The 18,791-nt window shown below is 34.3% G+C and overlaps 1 protein-coding gene and 1 non-coding gene across 3 annotated transcripts in view; both read left to right on the plus strand.

Annotated features, from left to right (window-relative positions):
* CSMD3 (CUB and Sushi multiple domains 3) overlaps positions 1-18,791 on the plus strand; it is a 1,221,727-nt gene that overhangs the window by 1,180,458 nt on the left and 22,478 nt on the right. For both annotated transcript variants that reach the window (XM_032858445.1, XM_032858446.1), the window contains 4 exons: positions 1,076-1,249; positions 4,899-5,072; positions 6,153-6,226; positions 14,672-14,783. In XM_032858445.1, the coding sequence (XP_032714336.1) occupies positions 1,076-1,249; positions 4,899-5,072; positions 6,153-6,226; positions 14,672-14,783 (534 nt within the window). The remainder of the gene's footprint in view (positions 1-1,075; positions 1,250-4,898; positions 5,073-6,152; positions 6,227-14,671; positions 14,784-18,791) is intronic.
* On the plus strand, positions 10,466-10,666 carry LOC116868450. Its single transcript, XR_004382842.1, has one exon. It is a non-coding gene; the product is annotated as a small nucleolar RNA SNORA73 family (small nucleolar RNA).

Consider the following 18,791-nt stretch of genomic DNA (forward strand, 5'->3'; position numbering starts at 1 on the left):
CATAAATTTGTTACTTTATGCTATTTATTTTTTCACTGGAGATAGGACTTTTTTGCCAATTTTTCTGATTATTTATGGAATACTGTAGATGCAATATCAGGCTATTTCTATTGTTTTATAATAGAACTGAGATTTCTCATTCAGGTGTCTTTCTAAACATCTGTGAATTGACAGTTTAACAAAAAAGAATAGTTTCAATGTGTGTCTTTTTCTTCTGATTACACTGTTTCTAAATCAGATCACTGTATATATACAGTTAATATATGAAAGTATATGAACACACATCTTATATTTAGAAGTTATTTCATACATCATTAATTGATTCTGTTAATGATAATGTAACTCCAAGAATTATTCATATATGTTGGTGGTCATACAAATAGACATTCCTCATTTTTAGATATTGCAATGTGTGCCCCTCTTTTTCCCTTCATTTCTGTCACGTTATCCTACCCATCTTTCCTTGAAGCCAGCTTATAAAACAAATTTTAAAATAAATGTTTAAACATTTAATAATTTATTTAAAAACCCTACAGTAAATTTTAACATATGAATTTAAGTGGTTGATAGAACCAATTTGGATATTTTAAAGAGATACCTGATGTAAGTGTTTTCCAATGTCACAGAATTACTTACAAATTCCTTGCTACAATGTTGACACTATATATAGCCAAACAGCCCTGATGTTCAGGCTGTCTAAAGGTCATTGGAAAAATAATTTTATATAAAGCCAATAATTTATCAGTTACAGTATACCAGATGGAAGGTCACCCTCTATTTGCTTCCCTTAGATGTCAGGCAGCTTGTTATTTTCTAAGAGAATCTCTGACAACCAGTAGCCATTATGTTGCCAAGAAATAGTCACATCCTAGAGGGATTAATTCCAGGGATGTTTCAGGACTACTACCAGGAGAATAAAACATGTCACACCATATTGTCCTCCGAAAGGTTAAATTAGCACATATGCTTCTTCTGATGATTTTTTTTCTTTTCTTTCCTTTTTCTTTTTTTTTTTTTTTTGTTATACCCGGGATAGTTCAACAGCTGTGTCTAATCACTTTTAATGTAATTGCAGCTGTTACCTGCCCAGCTCCTCCCCAGATTTCTAATGGAAGGTTGGAAGGAACAAATTTTGACTGGGGCTTTAGTATTAGCTACATATGTTCTCCAGGCTATGAACTATCCTTTCCTGCTGTTCTGACCTGTGTAGGGAACGGTACCTGGAGTGGGGAAGTACCACAGTGCTTACGTAAGTATAATTTCTATACTTAAAATTGTATTTTCCCATGTCCATTCTCTTGAAACTACTTGACTGAGATTATAGCTGTTACTCAAAATTTTCAGATTTTGCTAAAACAAATATGAGATCGTTAAAGCGCATTCTGAGGCATAATTAAAATTCAATAGGAAATCATATTTACCAGTCTACTTTTCCTGTAATCTTACTGTTACGTTCTTTTTGATCTGACTCTAAATATTAAACTAAACTGTTTTGCTTGCAACCTTCTTAAAAAATTATTTCTCAAATTAAAGACTCTTTAAGATTAATTCTACTACTGGAGAAGTTATTCTCATTTTGTCCAGTGTGTCTCAGCTGAGTGCTCCAATTTACTCCCAAATTTCTTTCCACAATAAATCCATGTTACTTGACATGGTCATTCAAATCAAGTTCTTATGATACTATTTGTCATGATAATGCTTGTGATTATACCTAAAATGATTAGGGTAAGCATAGAGAAGAGGGATTAATATTTTCTTACAGGAGTCACTTTACAATATATGTTCCAGCAAGTGTCACTTGAAAATTAATTTGGAGGACTGCAAACAAAATAAAGGTCAGCTTTGTGTTTTACACAAATTATTGTAGCACATGATATGGGCAGCCTTCATGCTGAGGTGTCTAATGTGATCCTGTTCCTCATCTGCCCTCCCTTCCCTGCATGGGGTAGAGGAGCTCCCCACCTTTCCCCATGGCCTTGAAGTTAGGCAGATATAACTGATGAAATGACTTGGAACCCTCCAGTCTTCTCATTCACAGTGGAACAGGCTTCTGTGCCCTTTGTCTTCTTTTCTCCTGATTTCATCATATGCTACTATGTCATAGAAATTGTCCCTTAAAACTGTGTTTTATGCTGAGGACCAATGTGCTCTAAATAAGAGTAGATATTCCATGGCTACCTCAGAATAGATAGGGACAAGGAGATTTACAGAGATGAGTTCATGGTAAAGTTTGTTTGATACGACTGGGAAAATCTCAATCAAGAAATATCTTGCTATGGTATTTTCTCTTTTGATTCTATTAAAATGCAAATAATAATAAAATACTATTGATGTTATATTATAACTATCCAAATGTACTCGGGCTCACTTTGTCCAATTGTTTCACATATATGATTTCTATTACATATAACAGAACTCCTAGTGTGTTTACTCATGACATTTTAATTGGTAATGACACTTGGGCTCAGAGAGAAGAATCAAATTGTAGAGTCACTGTGTGACCTTGTTGTCATTTAGGGGACCCCCTACATTGTTATATGGCCTACAGTTTGCACTGCCACAAAATGAAAGAGTATGAATTCCAATTCAAGGTAAACTAAAGGTATACTAAAGAGTTAATGCTCTTATCCATTTATAGCCAAATTCATTCATTTTAGGGACTTTATAGAAGGGATAGTCTTTTCTCTTCCATTTTGTTCAAAGTATGTCCTTTTATCCTAAAGTTTATGTCATTGTGAACTGAAGCCTTTTGAAAGTAAACCCTGTGTCCTAAGCCTCTAAACTAATAGGCTGTTTGGTTTAGTACCTGAAAATCTACAGATAGAAACCAATGGAATGATGAGGAAGTGAGGGGCAGGCAGGGGGCAGGATTGAAGAGTTTATGTGATTGCATCTCCCTCCTTTCTTTTTTTTTTTTGTTGAATAAAGATAAGATTCTGAGAGGAATGACTCAGCAGAAGTAAGTGAGAGAAACACTTGAGAAGTAGGTTACTAAATAATTTTACAGTAGAAATGATTACTAAGCTGAAATGCCCATTGATAATGTTCACTGAGGAAACAGCCATGGAATTCAAAATGTGCTAGAGACACAAAGATTAGTGAGATGAAGACCATGGCCTCTAAGGTTTGATGTTATATCACTAGAAATGATGTTATATTACTAATAGCACAGAGATTTACAATATTTAGGAAATAATGAAAATTAATACAAAACACACTAAACAAATTTTTATTTTACCTGTGTTACTTTACTCTGAAATTTTCCCCTAAGTTTATTTCATTGAATAGTTATTTCATAATTACTATTAACTTTACTCCTTTAAAAAAAAAAAAAAAAAACTTCCTAAAAAGAGGTTTGAAAATTCAGGTCTCTCCTAGAGTTTTGAATTTCAGGAAGAGTCTCTCTTTGTACCTTGAGCTTAAGACTGAGGTATTCTGTTTGCCTGGAACATTTCTAGTTTATTCCTGTTGTCCTAGTTGATGTCCTGTTCAGTTAGAGGTTTCCTCTCAGCCTCAAAAATATCTTTGGTTTGCAGCATGTGCCATCCCAAGGGAATATTTATACTTAAAAATGTTTGGATGTTACTGTTTGTTTGCCTTATTAGGGGCATAACCTTTCAGGTGCCAAATCTGCAAATTTAAAAAAAATCAAGTATGCTTTAAATTGGTTAAAATGATAAAAAATATGTTATGTGTTTTTACTACAACAAACAAATTGAAAGCATCTGTTATCATTGTCTAGGTTATCTACTAGATTTGAAACCATCTGATCTCATTCCTTATACTTTGGCATGCTCATTCTACTCCAGCTTCACTAGCCTTATTTTTCCCTCAACATGTTGGACATGTTTCAGCACAGGGCTTTGGCAGTGCTATTTCCTTACCTAAATGATCTCCCTTGGCTATTAGCATGGCTAAATGCTTTGTTTCCTCCAGATCTTCCATCAGTGACGGACGCCCTTGCCACCTTGTTTGAAACCCACCCCAGCCCTCACTATTTATCACACCCAACATACACAGTCCATATCTCCTTCTTCCCATACTATTTCTCCACATGGGACTCACTACCTTCCCACATGTTACTTTTCTACTTATTATATTTATTTATTTTTGTTTGTTTCCCTCACAAATACATAAATTCCACAAGGGCAGGGACCTTAGTTTGTTTACCGATAAATTTAAGTGTCTAAAACTTCTTAGAATAGGTTCTTTTAGTTGTTAGGAAATATATGTTGAATGAAATAATGTATCCAATTTGTTTAAAAATTCTGTCAAGATGGTATCTTCAACAGTTTTGGAACATTGAGATTCCTTGGTTTGGTATAGATTGGACTCTATTGGGCTTCTTTAATCTTTAAAAAACACTAGAAAATCCCTCACCATATTACAAAGAGGAAGACAGCAAAACACTGGGGGTATGAGCTTGAGTGTTCAACAGATTACAACAGAACAAATAAGTGTATCTGTTATATACATATAAAAAGAGCATTCTGGAGAGTACACCCCAGATCATTATGGGCTGGCTCTTTCTGACAGAGCTTTCTGCGAATCACATGCCTTTTCAGAAGTATATCCCAACTTCACAATCAATTTGTACAAATGTGTGGTTTGATTCTGGTCAATACAAAACAACAACAAAAATACAAAAAAATCCTGTAGTTATTAAGGTGGTCTACTAGATGGAAAGCACCTCAATTGGACTTTTTTCGAATATTATGCTGATTTGTACATTCAGTATTTATTACATAGACAAAACCTAAAAAAATTTCTTTGGGATACATTAAAGTGAATAACATGTCACTTTAGTTCAATATTCCAGTTACTTTCATCATTTTTCTAAACTCTTACTCTGATGAATCCTAAATCCTTGCTATAAATATCTTTCTTTTCATTTCCAGCAAAGTTTTGTGGTGACCCTGGTATACCTGCCCAAGGGAAAAGAGAAGGCAAAAGCTTTATATACCAGTCAGAGGTTTCATTTAGCTGCAATTCTCCTTTCATATTAGTGGGATCAAGCACCAGAATATGTCAAGCAGATGGCACTTGGAGTGGTTCATCACCTCACTGCATAGGTAATATTAATTAAAGGATGATTATTCTCGGTGATTTTGTAATTACTAGATACTAGTAATGTATCATTAGTATGTATGTATTAGTTATTTTCTCTGTCCTACAAACTATAGTTGGTTAAATATGAAAAAACAAATGTAAAATATAGAAGCAATTAGAGGACACTGAAAATGAATACTATTAAAACATATGATGTTGTATTTAGCATTTAAAACTTCCCAGAGGAACACTCAAAATAACTTTCTTTGTTTAAAAATAAATAGAAAAATAAAAAAGCTCTTAGATTAATAGCATTAAGTACTAACATTTGTATATATTCTTATGATTAATGAATTATAGTGAAATGATATTAAACTTGCTCCAAAAATTCTTAAAAACGATACATTAATGGGGCACCTGGGTGGCTCAGTCAGCTAAGCATCCAACTCTTGATCCCAACTCAGGTCTTGAGCTCAAGGTCCTGAGTGCAAGCCCTGCACTGGGCTCCATGCTTGGCATGGAGATCACTTAAAAAAAAAAAAAAAAAAGATACATTGATTTCAAAATGGCTCTGAGCACATTTCTATAGTCTTAAATTAATTGCCATGTTTGGTAAATCAACCAAATAATCTGCCATCAAACTGGTCAACTCAGACACTACTAATTTTACCATTTTTATACCTGAATCTCCTACAGGTGTCCATGACAAATGCAAATAACTAAATCCTGTTTCTGGAAAAACTCTTACTTCTTGAGGGGAATATACCTGAGATTATAGTTTAGCAACGTGCTTGAGCAAACGTTTTATATCTGTGTTCTTTTTTCATATGCTTAATTTTTCCTTAACTTTTTTATCTACCTTTATATTAAAAGGGTTCAGATTTCAAGAATTGCATAATTTGTGTATATTACAGTACACCTGAATAAGATTAACAGGCTTCTGTCCATGGGAAGATGCTATTAGATTTATACTCTTTATTATTACCCATAGTCCTTTTCATTAAGCTCCAGATCACTCAAAATTGTTTTATATGTGAGAAATATACATTTAAATACCATTACAAATTTTAAAGGAATATTATGTTTATAATCTTCATTTTTAGAACCCACCCGTACCTCATGTGAAAATCCAGGAGTCCCAAGGCATGGATCTCAGAACAATACGTTTGGTTTTCAAGTGAGTACTTTAAAAAATATTTCTACTCAATATAAAACTAGATCAAAAGGCTTCTTTGATTCATGTGCATATAATTGTGTTGGCAGAAACAGAAAACATGCTTATATCTGTATTCATAACTGTATAAAAAAAGGTAAAAGGCAACAAAAGCTTGGAAGTAAAAGAAATTAGGAGAAGAAAAATATGGTTTAAGAAAAGAGCCTAACTGATCATAGCAATAAAACAAAAGAAAAATTGAAGACAGCTGTGAGCATAGGAAAATCTGTAAGTAATAGCTAGAACATAAGAGAGGGTTAAGTAAGAAGAAATGAGGGGATGAATGGATAAATTCTAAAGGTGGATGTGAGAGAGTGAGGAAAAGTAAAGATAAAAGAAGTTATTTTGCAAACATATAAAAATATGGTTATTCAACAAAGCAATTAGACTAAAATATGTTTATCTTATAATGTGTGTATAATACTAAAGTATTTTTAAACATTTCCACTGACATGGGAAATTTCTGAGAAAATAATTTATCCACAATTGCTGGATTGTTACATTGGAATTCTTCAGCATGCCCAGTCATGTGTAGCTGACTTTCTTATTTTCTCTTTTTCTAATTTAGATTTTATGTAGAGATTCAGCAAGTTTTTCATTACAGGGACCTTAGGGGAGCAAAAGTGCATACTGACTCCATGAGGAAATAGCCAATATACTCATTACCCAATTGCCTTGTGTTGCAGACTTTTCTAAATTGTACTATTTCGTGTGAAATTCAGTGGGAACCTGAAAAACATCCATTTCTAAAGAAAGTATTCATCAAAGGTGCCGTATTTTTGTTGCTAAAAATAGTTTCCATTTATCTACAGTTCAGGCACAGTATGAACATTGATTTGATAGCATTTCCAATTCTTCCGGTTTGCCTCAGGGCTGTCTACATAATACAAAAATATAAAAAAAGGTGTCTCAATCTCCATTATATTGGTGTTTTCAGAAAAATTTAGATTCATATCTTTATAAAATGTTTTATCAATTGATCTAAATCCTGAAAAATGGACAACTCATTAAAGAGAATTAGTCCTCATCATATAGATGAAGAAACTGGAACAGAACGTGACTTGGCTTTAATGACCAAGCAATCAGTGACAGTATCCTGAGAGAACACAGAATTGTGGTTAGTGTTTGTGCACTAACTCAGGTGATTTTCTGAAGAGTGTGAGTCCTTTCTAATACATACCCTTTGAAATAATGAGAATGGAAATGAGTAAGAATGAATTTAGTACAGTCCAATGAAATGAATAGAATCATTTATTCTGCATTATAAGAATTCTATCATAACCATTGAAAAATGTTCTCCCAAAGTTAATCTAACCCTAAAAGTATATTATTTGACAATAAACATGCATTGGATCATCATATTCTACTCAGATAACTATGAATAGACTAGAATTTCAAATATGATAAACTTTATATAATTACATTAGTCTTTTTTAAAAGGGCAAATGATATACTGATTATGTTAAATTAGGGACTTCAGCTTTCTTACATGCATATGATTGGTTTGTGTGTTTATATGTATATATATACTAAATATATTTACTAAAACTATATGGAGCCAATGGAAATTTTAGAAGTTTATATAATCCTAACTGATAATTAATGTATTGGTACATTCCAAATAGAATTCTGGAAAAAACATTTTTATTGGTTGAGAAAAACTTTTGCTTGCAAGTTAAGAGAAGCTATTTGAGATAGCTTAAGCCTAAAAGCATTATAAGCCATGTGCAGGTTTGTCAAAGACCCCAAGGAAAAGGATCTAGGAAAGACCTATCAAGCCCAGGATCTAGCAACTGGACACTAGGACTCAGTCTTTTCTACTACTCTATGTTTGCCTACTTTGTTTTTTCTTTTGGAAATTGGATATATGACAAAAGCTGCATTTTTCTATTTATCTTTCAGCCACATAAAGAAAATAATTAATTGTCTCAATCTCAGTTCCAGATTTCTAGAGAGAGAATCAGAATGTCTCAACTTTTGTACCTACATCTGATTTGATCAGGTGGACAACAGTGACTTAAATAAAATTATAGCTGTTAAGAACTTGACTTCTGAGAGGGACAAGAGAAAGGGGAAGGTTATGAATTACACAAGCACTCAAATCATTTTCTTGATTTTTTTCTTTAATATGTTTATTCACTCTTTTTCTATATAGATTTATATCATAGATTTTTGGACATAGATATTATTACCTGTTGCTAGAGATGACAAAACTCTCATTTTGAAAAAAGTACTCAACGTAATTTCTGTTATATCCAAAATATTGTAAGCTGGAATAATGTTTGGCTAAAGATAGATTGGTAGTGAAGGAAGTAGCTGTCAAAATGATTGATCCAACATCTAGATTAATTATGGAGTAAATGCCAGACACACGTATTTCACTGACTGCTGTATCATTCTTTAAATTGAGCTGTGAGTTTGGAGGACACATCATTAGGAGTTAGGGTATGTTACATTAAAGTTATTATAGTTATGAAATGTTTTTAATCTGACTCTAGATCTATAATGCCAAGACATTGAAGAGTAAGATTTTTAGCACTACCAAAATAAAGATGGTGATGATGTATGATTTTCAGATTATAATCTCAATTAGTACATAAGTACATTAAATGGGACAAATATGCCACATAGTGATTTATTGCTTTTAAATGATGACCATGACATGAATTTTAAAACATAAATCAAGTGTTCTTAATTAAAATATGATAATTTTTAATATAAACTCATAGGATATCTTAAAACTTAATTTTTCTAAGCCAGGAACCTCAGGGCTGATATTGATGCTCAGTGAAATTTCCTTGCATCTTATCTTAAGCGTATGTTTTCTCCCTTCAATTTTATGATCCTGCCTTTCTACATTGTTTTAATAATAAAACTCTATGTATGCCTTTTATTAGAAGCTACTTCATTTTTTCTTGGGTAAAATGTTTAGTGTAAACACATAGTAAAAAATACAAATAAAAAATGGTTGTTAAAATATACTACAGAGGAAGTATATAAATTGGGAATTCTTAGTTTTATATATATACATAAAATATATGTATGCTACATAAATATATATTAAATATATTTTATATGTGATGTTAAAAGTCAGACACACATAAATACAATGATGAAAATTCTAGGAAAGCAAAAGTCATTTGCTATGAAATATCATGAAAGAGAAAGATCTTACTTAGAATATTCTAAATTTATACAAAATGTGTATTATGCCTTGATTAGCTATCTAAGCTTCATGGTTTAGGAACTGAGATATAACATTTAAAATAAAGAAATAAAAAAATAAGTAGTTTAAAAAGATAAATTATATTTACTAAATAGACATGTCTTATAATTTTATAATGCTTTTGCACAAAACACACTAATTGGGTCCAACTTAAAGTGATTTTTATTCAAACACTGGCTGCAGTTAAAAGAAAATAGAGAAATTTTAATTCCTGATATAAAAATAATATTGAATATTTTTGCATTATATATAATTAGTTATATAAACAGAGCAATTTTATTGGTAATTATTGGTGGGAAATTGTACATGAATTATTTTCCACAAATTTTTTGAATTAGATAAAGGAAAACTATTTGTTTCTACAAATATTTTCAAATATTTGTACAAATATAATCAAATTATATTATGCATGTTAGAAGCTAATTTAGAATCAGAAGGACCTCTTATCACAAGTTGGAAAGGATGAACAACTATATGTAAAACATAATATTAAGTGGTCTTATAACTGGAAAGGCATTTATTAATCCACTGATATTTGGAGAAATTTTTGCTAATTGATTTAACTATAATAAACACTGAACAAAAAATTAATCATTTATTAAATTTGTTAATTTCTACATATATTAGATATTTAGTATAAGTATTTGTGACTCTGACAAAAATAGTTAGTACATAGTTATTTGTGAACTTGAAAAAATAGATAAAACACATTTAAATAGATCTTACTTCTCTGGCATCTGATTAATATCTAAAGCAGTATTTATGATGACTTCAGAAAAGTTTACAGAAATAAATAAGGAAAAAAAATCTTACAAGTGAAAAAAAAAGGCTATGTAGTCCAACATATTTCTTATATCTTACTAACATCAAGTCTTAATGAAATAGCCCAAATGTACCCTTCAAAGAATAAACAGATTTAGCTTCCTATGTAAAGTACGGTTGGGATATCACTCTTCTTAAGAAACTATAGACGTGTACCAATGTGGATATTCCTGGGAAGTCACTCTCCCTGGGCTCTGTCCAGGTGGTGTACAGGGAATAAGGCTCTGCCCCATGACGTACAGTCCCTTTCCATGACGGAGATAAAGCCAGGACTTGAATCTGTGCCTGCTTATTGCTACAGCTTCTCAGAATCCTCTGGATTATGACTGAGGACACAAATCGTGCAGGAAACAGCTCTTTAGAGCACCCTCTATCTGGATGTAGGTTGATCGGAAAGAAAAACCTTTTATTGGTGGCCGTACTATACTGGATTAAGCTCTTGCCTACCTTGTTTCTCAGTGATTGCTAGGGATTGCAAATAAATTGATTTGAGGAGAGAAGAGGAGCCTCACCTAACACTGGCAGTTAACTCTTATCCTTTTGGGTCCTTTATTTAGCAAAGAGAGTTGGTAAAATGAATGATAAATGCTATTTTATAAGATATGCCTGGAAGTTTAGAAGCTTGGGCACGTTTGACCTCTTTTTCAAACTACCCTTTATACTAAATTTGGGGAACAAGTTCAATGTTCTGTAGGACAGGTGACCACTGAAATATGAGGTATACAGACAGCACTGAATATGGGCCTGTCTATTAAAACAGTCTGGTCCTTTGACCCACAAACCCAAAGATTCCAGAATGCCTATGAGGAGAAAACTTGTCTTAAGGAAATTAAGATACTACCTGGTCTTTTCTACTGTTCTCAAGTAAACTGGGTTCTCTAACTACATAAAGAAAGAAAGAAAGAAAGGAAGAAAGAAAGAAAGAAAGAAAAAGAGAGAGAGAGAGAGAGAAAGAAAGAAAGAAAGAAAGAAAGAAAGAAAGAAAGAAAAGGAAGGGGGGGAGGGAAGAAGGAAGAAAGAAACTATAGACACGTTAAATCTTTTTAAGTAATCAAATGATTTTTGTCATTTGTCACTAAATTATTCATCCTCATTCCTTCAGTAGATCTAAGATTTTCAAGAGTTCTTTGTGCACACGGGTAACATAGTCCCTAGTCTAGAGAAACTAACCTCTGATATGTGGGTGATTTCATAGGATAGATGATAACATTGGCAACTTTGAAAGTTGCTAAGGGAGCACATAAAAGAAAGTTCTCCCAATCTGTTGCTGTAGGGAAGCCTTTCTAGAAATGTCTAAGCTAAATCTTTTAGGGTAAGATCTAGGGGGAAAAAAAAAGTAGGGAAAGACATTCTATGCAGGGTAAACAACATGAAAATATGCATGCATAAGGGCATTACAAAAATTCAGTAATATATAAGCACAATTTGAGTAAAAGTAAATGGTCAGTGATGAAGTGAGAGAGATGGCCCATGGTCAGGTTATAGGGGCTTTTATCTGTCAAGTTAACATAATGTAATTTTATCATAGTAAATATTTTAAGAAGGAGAATGCTAAGGTCATACTTCCATGTAGATCACTCTGACTTTATTTGACAGACAGAGTTCACAAGTAGGCAGAGAGACAGGCAGAGAGGAGGGGGGAACAGGCTCCCCGCCAAGCAGAGAGCCCAACTTGGGGCTCGATCCCAGGACCCTGAGATCATGACCTGATCCAAAGGCAGGGGCTCAATGTACTGAGCCACTCAGGTGCCCCTTCTTTTTTTTTTTTTTTAAAGATTTAAAGATTTTATTTATTTTGATCACTCTGACTTTATATGGAAAATAAATTTAATGTGTTCAACACTGGAATAATGGAAACAAGTTAGAGGATTATCATAACTATAATTATGATTATTATAATTATGACAGTAGTTCTCAAAATGTCGTTGCTGACCAAGCAGCAGCAGTATGATTTAAGAACTTGTTGGAAATAGTGTCCCCTAGATCTACCCGGTCAAAAACTTTCAAGGGAGGCTCATCTATCTGTATTCTGGTAAGTCCTCCTGGTTATGATATCTGCTAAAATTTGAGAACCAAACCTGTAGAAAAGATATTGAGGACTAAAGCGGGACATATAAGTGGAGAGACAGAGGGGGACAGTTTAAGATTTAGGAAGTAAAATGATCAATATCTGGTGGTAAATGAATGCATGGAGATTTATGGGTAGAAGATGGCAACCATTAACTGAGGTCTACAGTAAAGTAGGATTGCTGGATTGGTAGAGGTAATGGGTTTTGTAAAACTGGTTTGACTGAAGAACAGAACTGCCAAGTTTACATGATCAGTCATATAATCTAGTCCATATGAGAAAACCAAAACATACAACGCCATATTGCATAACTTCAGAGTATGTGAACTGTGTGCCCTGGAGCACAATTTGAAGGATTTCGTTTATGTTGAATACAGGGTGAACAGAGATCCTGGAGTTGAACGGTGTAGTGGCCCTGGGCAAAATGGGTTGTCAAGGGCATAAGAGATCTCCTCAAAGCTATCATGAGGGTGTCTTGGAAGACACAATGTAAAATAACTGGAAGAATAAAGGTTGCTATCAGAGAGTGACAGTTGGAATGGAGAGTCTGTGGTATAGCATAGCTCTGGGTAATAATGAGAATATGAGAAATAGTAGCATTTAGCCACTTTCAAGGTCCAAATGGAATCTTGGGTCCAATTCTGTCACTTTAAGCTTAGTCTCCTACTGCTGTGGGAGATGGGAGTAGGAACTAACTGAGAAGGAAGGAAACAGGGTATTTGTGAAATGTGCTAAGAGGATTACTGATCATTCTCAGCCTCTAGTTGCTGGGGAAGGCTGAGATGGAAGACACTAAATATTCCTCACCTTGTCCTCCAGCAGTAATCATTTAATAAACCCTGATGATTTCTTCTTGTAATCGTAGTTTGAGTAAACAACATCCTTCCCAAGTCTACTGCCACAGGTTAATTCAGCTTTTATTCTTTCAAATATAATATGGTAGTGCTGGCTTCATGATTATAATTACTGCTGGTCATTCTTTTTGTTTAGTAGTTTCTTTATACAGTGGCCAATTTAATTTTCAACACAAATTTTACTTTCTCTGAGAGCTTTAGTAACTTTATGTTTTCATTAAAAAACGATTTCAAATGCCATAGCCTGCCATTTGAGACCCTTCAGAAACTGTTCCTATATTTATCTTTGACTTAATAATTAAAGTTGGAATTTATTTAAAACCTATGTGCCATCCCTGAACTGAGCAGATTATATGTCCTATTTCATTTAATGCTTAAGACAAATCTCAAGACAAGTAATATTTTCATCTTTATTTATAAATTAAGTCTCCCAAGAGGGGGTATAACTTATTCAAGCAAGATCAGTTTCAGAGTTAAAGCCACATACACATTACTCTGGGGTCTACTTTCTTTTTGTTGTTGTAGCTCACTGCTTCCCACTTTACCCTCCCCCAAACCCCTAAAGTCCCAGATCACTGTGTGAACTCTTCATGCCAACCAATCAAATGTACTTTTCTCTAAACTATATGACACGTATTTTAACCTTCATACATTTTCTCACCATGTTCTTATCTTTTCTACTTTTATATCAGTTGTTCTCAAACTTTGTTGTTCATTTAACAAACCCTGGAGGGCTTGTTAAAACACAGACTGCTGGTCCCCATTCAGAGTTTCTGATTCAGTGGGTCTGGGATAAGTTCCCAAAACATGCATTTCTAAAAAAGTTCCTAATGATGCTGAGGTTACCGGTCTGGGGACCTCACTTTGAAAACCATGTTCTGTGCATTTATCAAAATTCACATCCTTAAAAGCTTAGCTCAAATTGCATGTCTTCCAGCATTTATTTGTTACAATCACAACCTTTGCATCTAAATGCCTTTGATTCTAATCTCATACTGCATTTACTGTCTTCCATATTCATTTGCCTCTTATGTTGTTATCTTTTTTCTCTGTCTTCATCCATCTTTATTTATTTATCTTTATTTAACAATCTACCTGTCTGTCTTATGTTTAGATGAACTCATTGGCCTTTTGGTATCTCCCATATTTTCTTCAAACTGATGTGGAAAAGGCCCCTATGCATCCATTGAACACTCAGATATTTGATGGTGATATATATATATATATATATATATAGAGAGAGAGAGAGAGAGAGAGAGATGTTTTTTCTTCAGTCTTGATTTCCTCCCAATTTTATTTTAAATCTGTTTTAAATATATTTTCCTTCTAGCTTCTGCCATGAAGAATTTCTTTTGAAAGCATTTTCTCATCCAAGGTTTTTTTCTATTTGTTGCCATATTTGAAGCTGCATTGGTATGTTTCTCTGTAATTTGCTATAGGTAGGAAGTGTTGTGCAGTTCCATTGCAAAAAAGGACACCTTCTCCAAGGGTCTACAACACGCACTTGCCTTCCTGACCTCACGTGGAGTGGAATTCAGCCTGAGTGCATACGTAAGTATCGTGGCTAAGAAATTATACTTACCACAGATAGGAATTTATATGCATTTTTTTCTTACAAGTGGGAAGTAAATCTATATCTACACAAAAGATGTTTTATGTGGATTTTTTTAGATTATGATTAAACATAATTTATGTATATAAGTTTATAACTATATCATGACCTCAGTGTCCATTAAGGAGCATTCTTTCTAAAGAAGTCAGAAGGCACAAAGCACAATTTTGGTTTTTTTGCAAGGCTCCTATAATTGTGTTCAGTTTGGTCATCTGATAATTTTAGATGATTATTAGTTCATCAATTCAGAGATTTGAACCTATGACTCGAAGGTATGCTGAAATATGGAAGACTCCAATTTAGTACTTCTTAAGCCTTTATTACTTGTGAGACTCTCTAAGATTCTGAGGAAAGATAGAAACATCCATGAAAGGAAATACACATGAATAGTTTGACGAAAAATTTAAATACTACTTCAGTATTTCCTGGAGCTTCTAAATATGCACTGACACTAAACTTGCCTTATGGATTAAAGAACAAAGCCCAAGGTCACGAAGCTGTCTTTTCTGGCTTACAGTTAGAAGTAAATTTCAGTTGGTGAATTAGTTCCCTCTTTCCCTCCCACTTTCTCCTTTTTATCTTCTTTCCTATCTTTTAAAATCCTGAGCACCTTGGGGAAAAAACAATAAAGAGTAAGCAGGAGTAGAAATACTCATCAGGATTTGCTGAAGTCTAAACAAGTCCTGTGAATGTACTCTAGCCTTGTTCAGAACCACTGGAATGATCACGGGAGCCCCCTGTGGACATGCAGCTTTCTGAAAAGCAACAGAACACTCCACTGAGAAGTCATTCAAATGCCTGGTTGGCTGATATTTAAATATGGCAAGATTCCTTAAAAGCATTTCTATAGCATGCATACTTTAGAATCTGTGTGACATGTAACTAGGTATTTCATAGTAAACCAAAGTTCTTTCATGACTTCTATAAAGAACATGATGATTTAAAAAGAGTTATTACTGAAAGCATCTCAGAACTTCTACTATGTGCACAATATAAGGACTAACTTAATTCTACCTGTGCATAATGTGAGGATTAATTAAACTTCCCCTTCCTGCCCCCCCCAAAAGGATGTAGTAAAGGCAGACTATTTGTGTTTATACTTAGCGTATTTCCTCCATAGGATTAAATGTCATTAATGGAATTATATTAAGCATAAAACATTTAACACAATATTTATCACATAATATTAAAAAAAAATCTTAGCTCTTATTTATACCTCTGCAGAAGTATAATCTCCACAGGGAAACAAATGGAAATTTGTTTTCCAAGCACATTTTTATACAGAATAATTTTTTCAGAGACAAACTTTTTTTTTTTTTTTTTGGATTCAAAAATTTTTTTATTCTTTTTTTTTTTTAATTTTATATTTTATAAACATATAATATATTTTTTTCCCCAGGGGTACAGGTCTGTGAATCGCCAGGTTTACACACTTCACAGCACTCGCCATAGCACCTACCCTCCCCAATGTCCATAACCCCAGCCCCCCTCCCCCAACCCCCCTCCCTCCAGCAACCCTCAGTTTGTTTTGTGAGATTAAGAGTCACTTATGGTTTATCTCCCTCCCAATCCCATCTTGCTTCATTTACTCTTCTCCTACCCCCTTAACCCCCCCATGTTGCATCTCCTCTCTCTCATATCAGGGAGATCATATGATAGTTGTCTTTCTCCGATTGACTTATTTCGCTAAGCATGATACCCTCTAGTTCCATCCACGTCGTCGCAAATGGCAAGATTTCATTTCTTTTGATGGCTGCATAGTATTCCATTGTGTAAATATACCACTTCTTCTTTATCCATTCGTCTGTTGATGGACATCTAGGTTCTTTCCATAGTTTGGCTGTTGTAGACATTGCTGCTATAAACATTCGGGTGCACGTGCCCCTTTGGATCACTACGTTTGTATCTTTAGGGTAAATACCCAGCAGTGCAATTGCTGGGTCATAGGGTAGTTCTATTTTCAACATTTTGAGGAACCTCCATGCTGTTTTCCAGAGTGGTTGCACCAGCTTGCATTCCCACCAACAGTGTAGGAGGGTTCCCCTTTCTCCGCATCCTCGCCAGCATCTGTCATTTCCTGACTTGTTAATTTTAGCCATTCTGACTGGTGTGAGGTGGTATCTCATTGTGGTTTTGATTTGTATTTCCCTGATGCCGAGTGATATGGAGCACTTTTTCATGTGTCTGTTGGCCATCTGGATGTCTTCTTTGCAGAAATGTCTGTTCATGTCTTCTGCCCATTTCTTGATTGGATTATTTGTTCTTTGGGTGTTGAGTTTGCTAAGTTCTTTATAGATTCTGGACACTAGCCCTTTATCTGATATGTCGTTTGCAAATATCTTCTCCCATTCTGTCAGTTGTCTTTTGGTTTTGTTAACTGTTTCCTTTGCTGTGCAAAAGCTTTTAATCTTGATAAAATCCCAATAGTTCATTTTTGCCCTTGCTTCCCTTGCCTTTGGCGATGTTCCTAGGAAGATGTTGCTGAGGTTGAGGTCAAAGAGGTTGCTGCCTGTGTTCTTCTCAAGGATTTGGATGGATTCCTTTCTCACATTGAGGTCCTTCATCCATTTTGAGTCTATTTTCGTGTGTGGTGTAAGGAAATGATCCAATTTCATTTTTCTGCATGTGGCTATCCAATTTTCCCAACACCATTTATTGAAGAGGCTGTCTTTTTTCCATTGAACATTCTTTCCTGCTTTGTCAAAGATTAGTTGACCATAGAGTTGAGGGTCTCTTTCTGGGCTCTCTATTCTGTTCCATTGATCTATGTGTCTGTTTTTGTGCCAGTACCATGCTGTCTTGAAGATGACAGCTTTGTAATAGAGCTTGAAGTCCGGAATTGTGATGCCACCAACTTTGGCTTTCTTTTTCAATATTTCTTTGGCTATTCGCGGTCTTTTCTGGTTCCATATACATTTTAGGATTATTTGTTCCATTTCTTTGAAAAAAATGGATGGTACTTTGATAGGAATTGCATTAAATGTGTAGATTGCTTTAGGTAGCATAGACATTTTCACAATATTTGTTCTTCCAATCCAGGAGCATGGAACATTTTTCCATTTCTTTGTGTCTTCCTCAATTTCTTTCATGAGTACTTTATAGTTTTCTGTGTATAGATTCTTAGTCTCTTTGGTTAGGTTTATTCCTAGGTATCTTATAGTTTTGGGTGCAATTGTAAATGGGATGGACTCCTTAATTTCTCTTTCTTCTGTCTTGTTGTTGGTGTAGAGAAATGCGACTGATTTCTGTGCATTGATTTTATATCCTGACACTTTACTGAATTCCTCTACCAGTTCTAGCAGTTTTGGAGTGGAGTCTTTTGGGTTATCCACATATAGTATCATGTCATCTGCGAAGAGTGATAGTTTGACTTCTTCTTTGCCGATTTGGATGCCTTTAATTTCCTTTTGTTGTCTGATTGCTGAGGCTAGGACTTCTAGTACTATGTTGAATAGCAGTGGTGATAACGGACATCCCTGCCGTGTTCTTGACCTTAGAGGAAAAGCTTTCAGTTTTTCTCCATTGAGAATGATATTTGCAATAGGTTTTTCATAGATGGCTTTGATAATATTGAGGTATGTGCCCTCTATCCCTACACTTTGAAGATCAGGAAGGGATGCTGTACTTTGTCAAATGCTTTTTCAGCATCTATTGAGAGTATCATATGGTTCCTTTTCTTTCTTTTATTAATCTGTTTTATCACATTGATTGATTTGCAGATGTTGAACCAACCTTGCAGCCCTGGAATAAATCCCACTTGGTCGTGGTGAATAATCCTTTTAATGTACTGTTGAATCCTATTGGCTAGTATTTTGGTGAGAATTTTTGCATCTGTGTTCATCAAGGATATTGGTCTGTAGTTCTCTTTTTTGATGGGATCCTTGTCTGGTTTTGGGATCAAGGTGATGCTGGCCTCATAAAATGAGTTTGGAAGTTTTCCTTCTATT

Source organism: Lontra canadensis, unplaced genomic scaffold, assembly GCF_010015895.1.
Source record: "Lontra canadensis isolate GAN:19392208 unplaced genomic scaffold, GSC_riverotter_1.0 scaffold15, whole genome shotgun sequence".
In the NCBI taxonomy this organism is placed as follows: Eukaryota; Metazoa; Chordata; class Mammalia; order Carnivora; family Mustelidae; genus Lontra; species Lontra canadensis.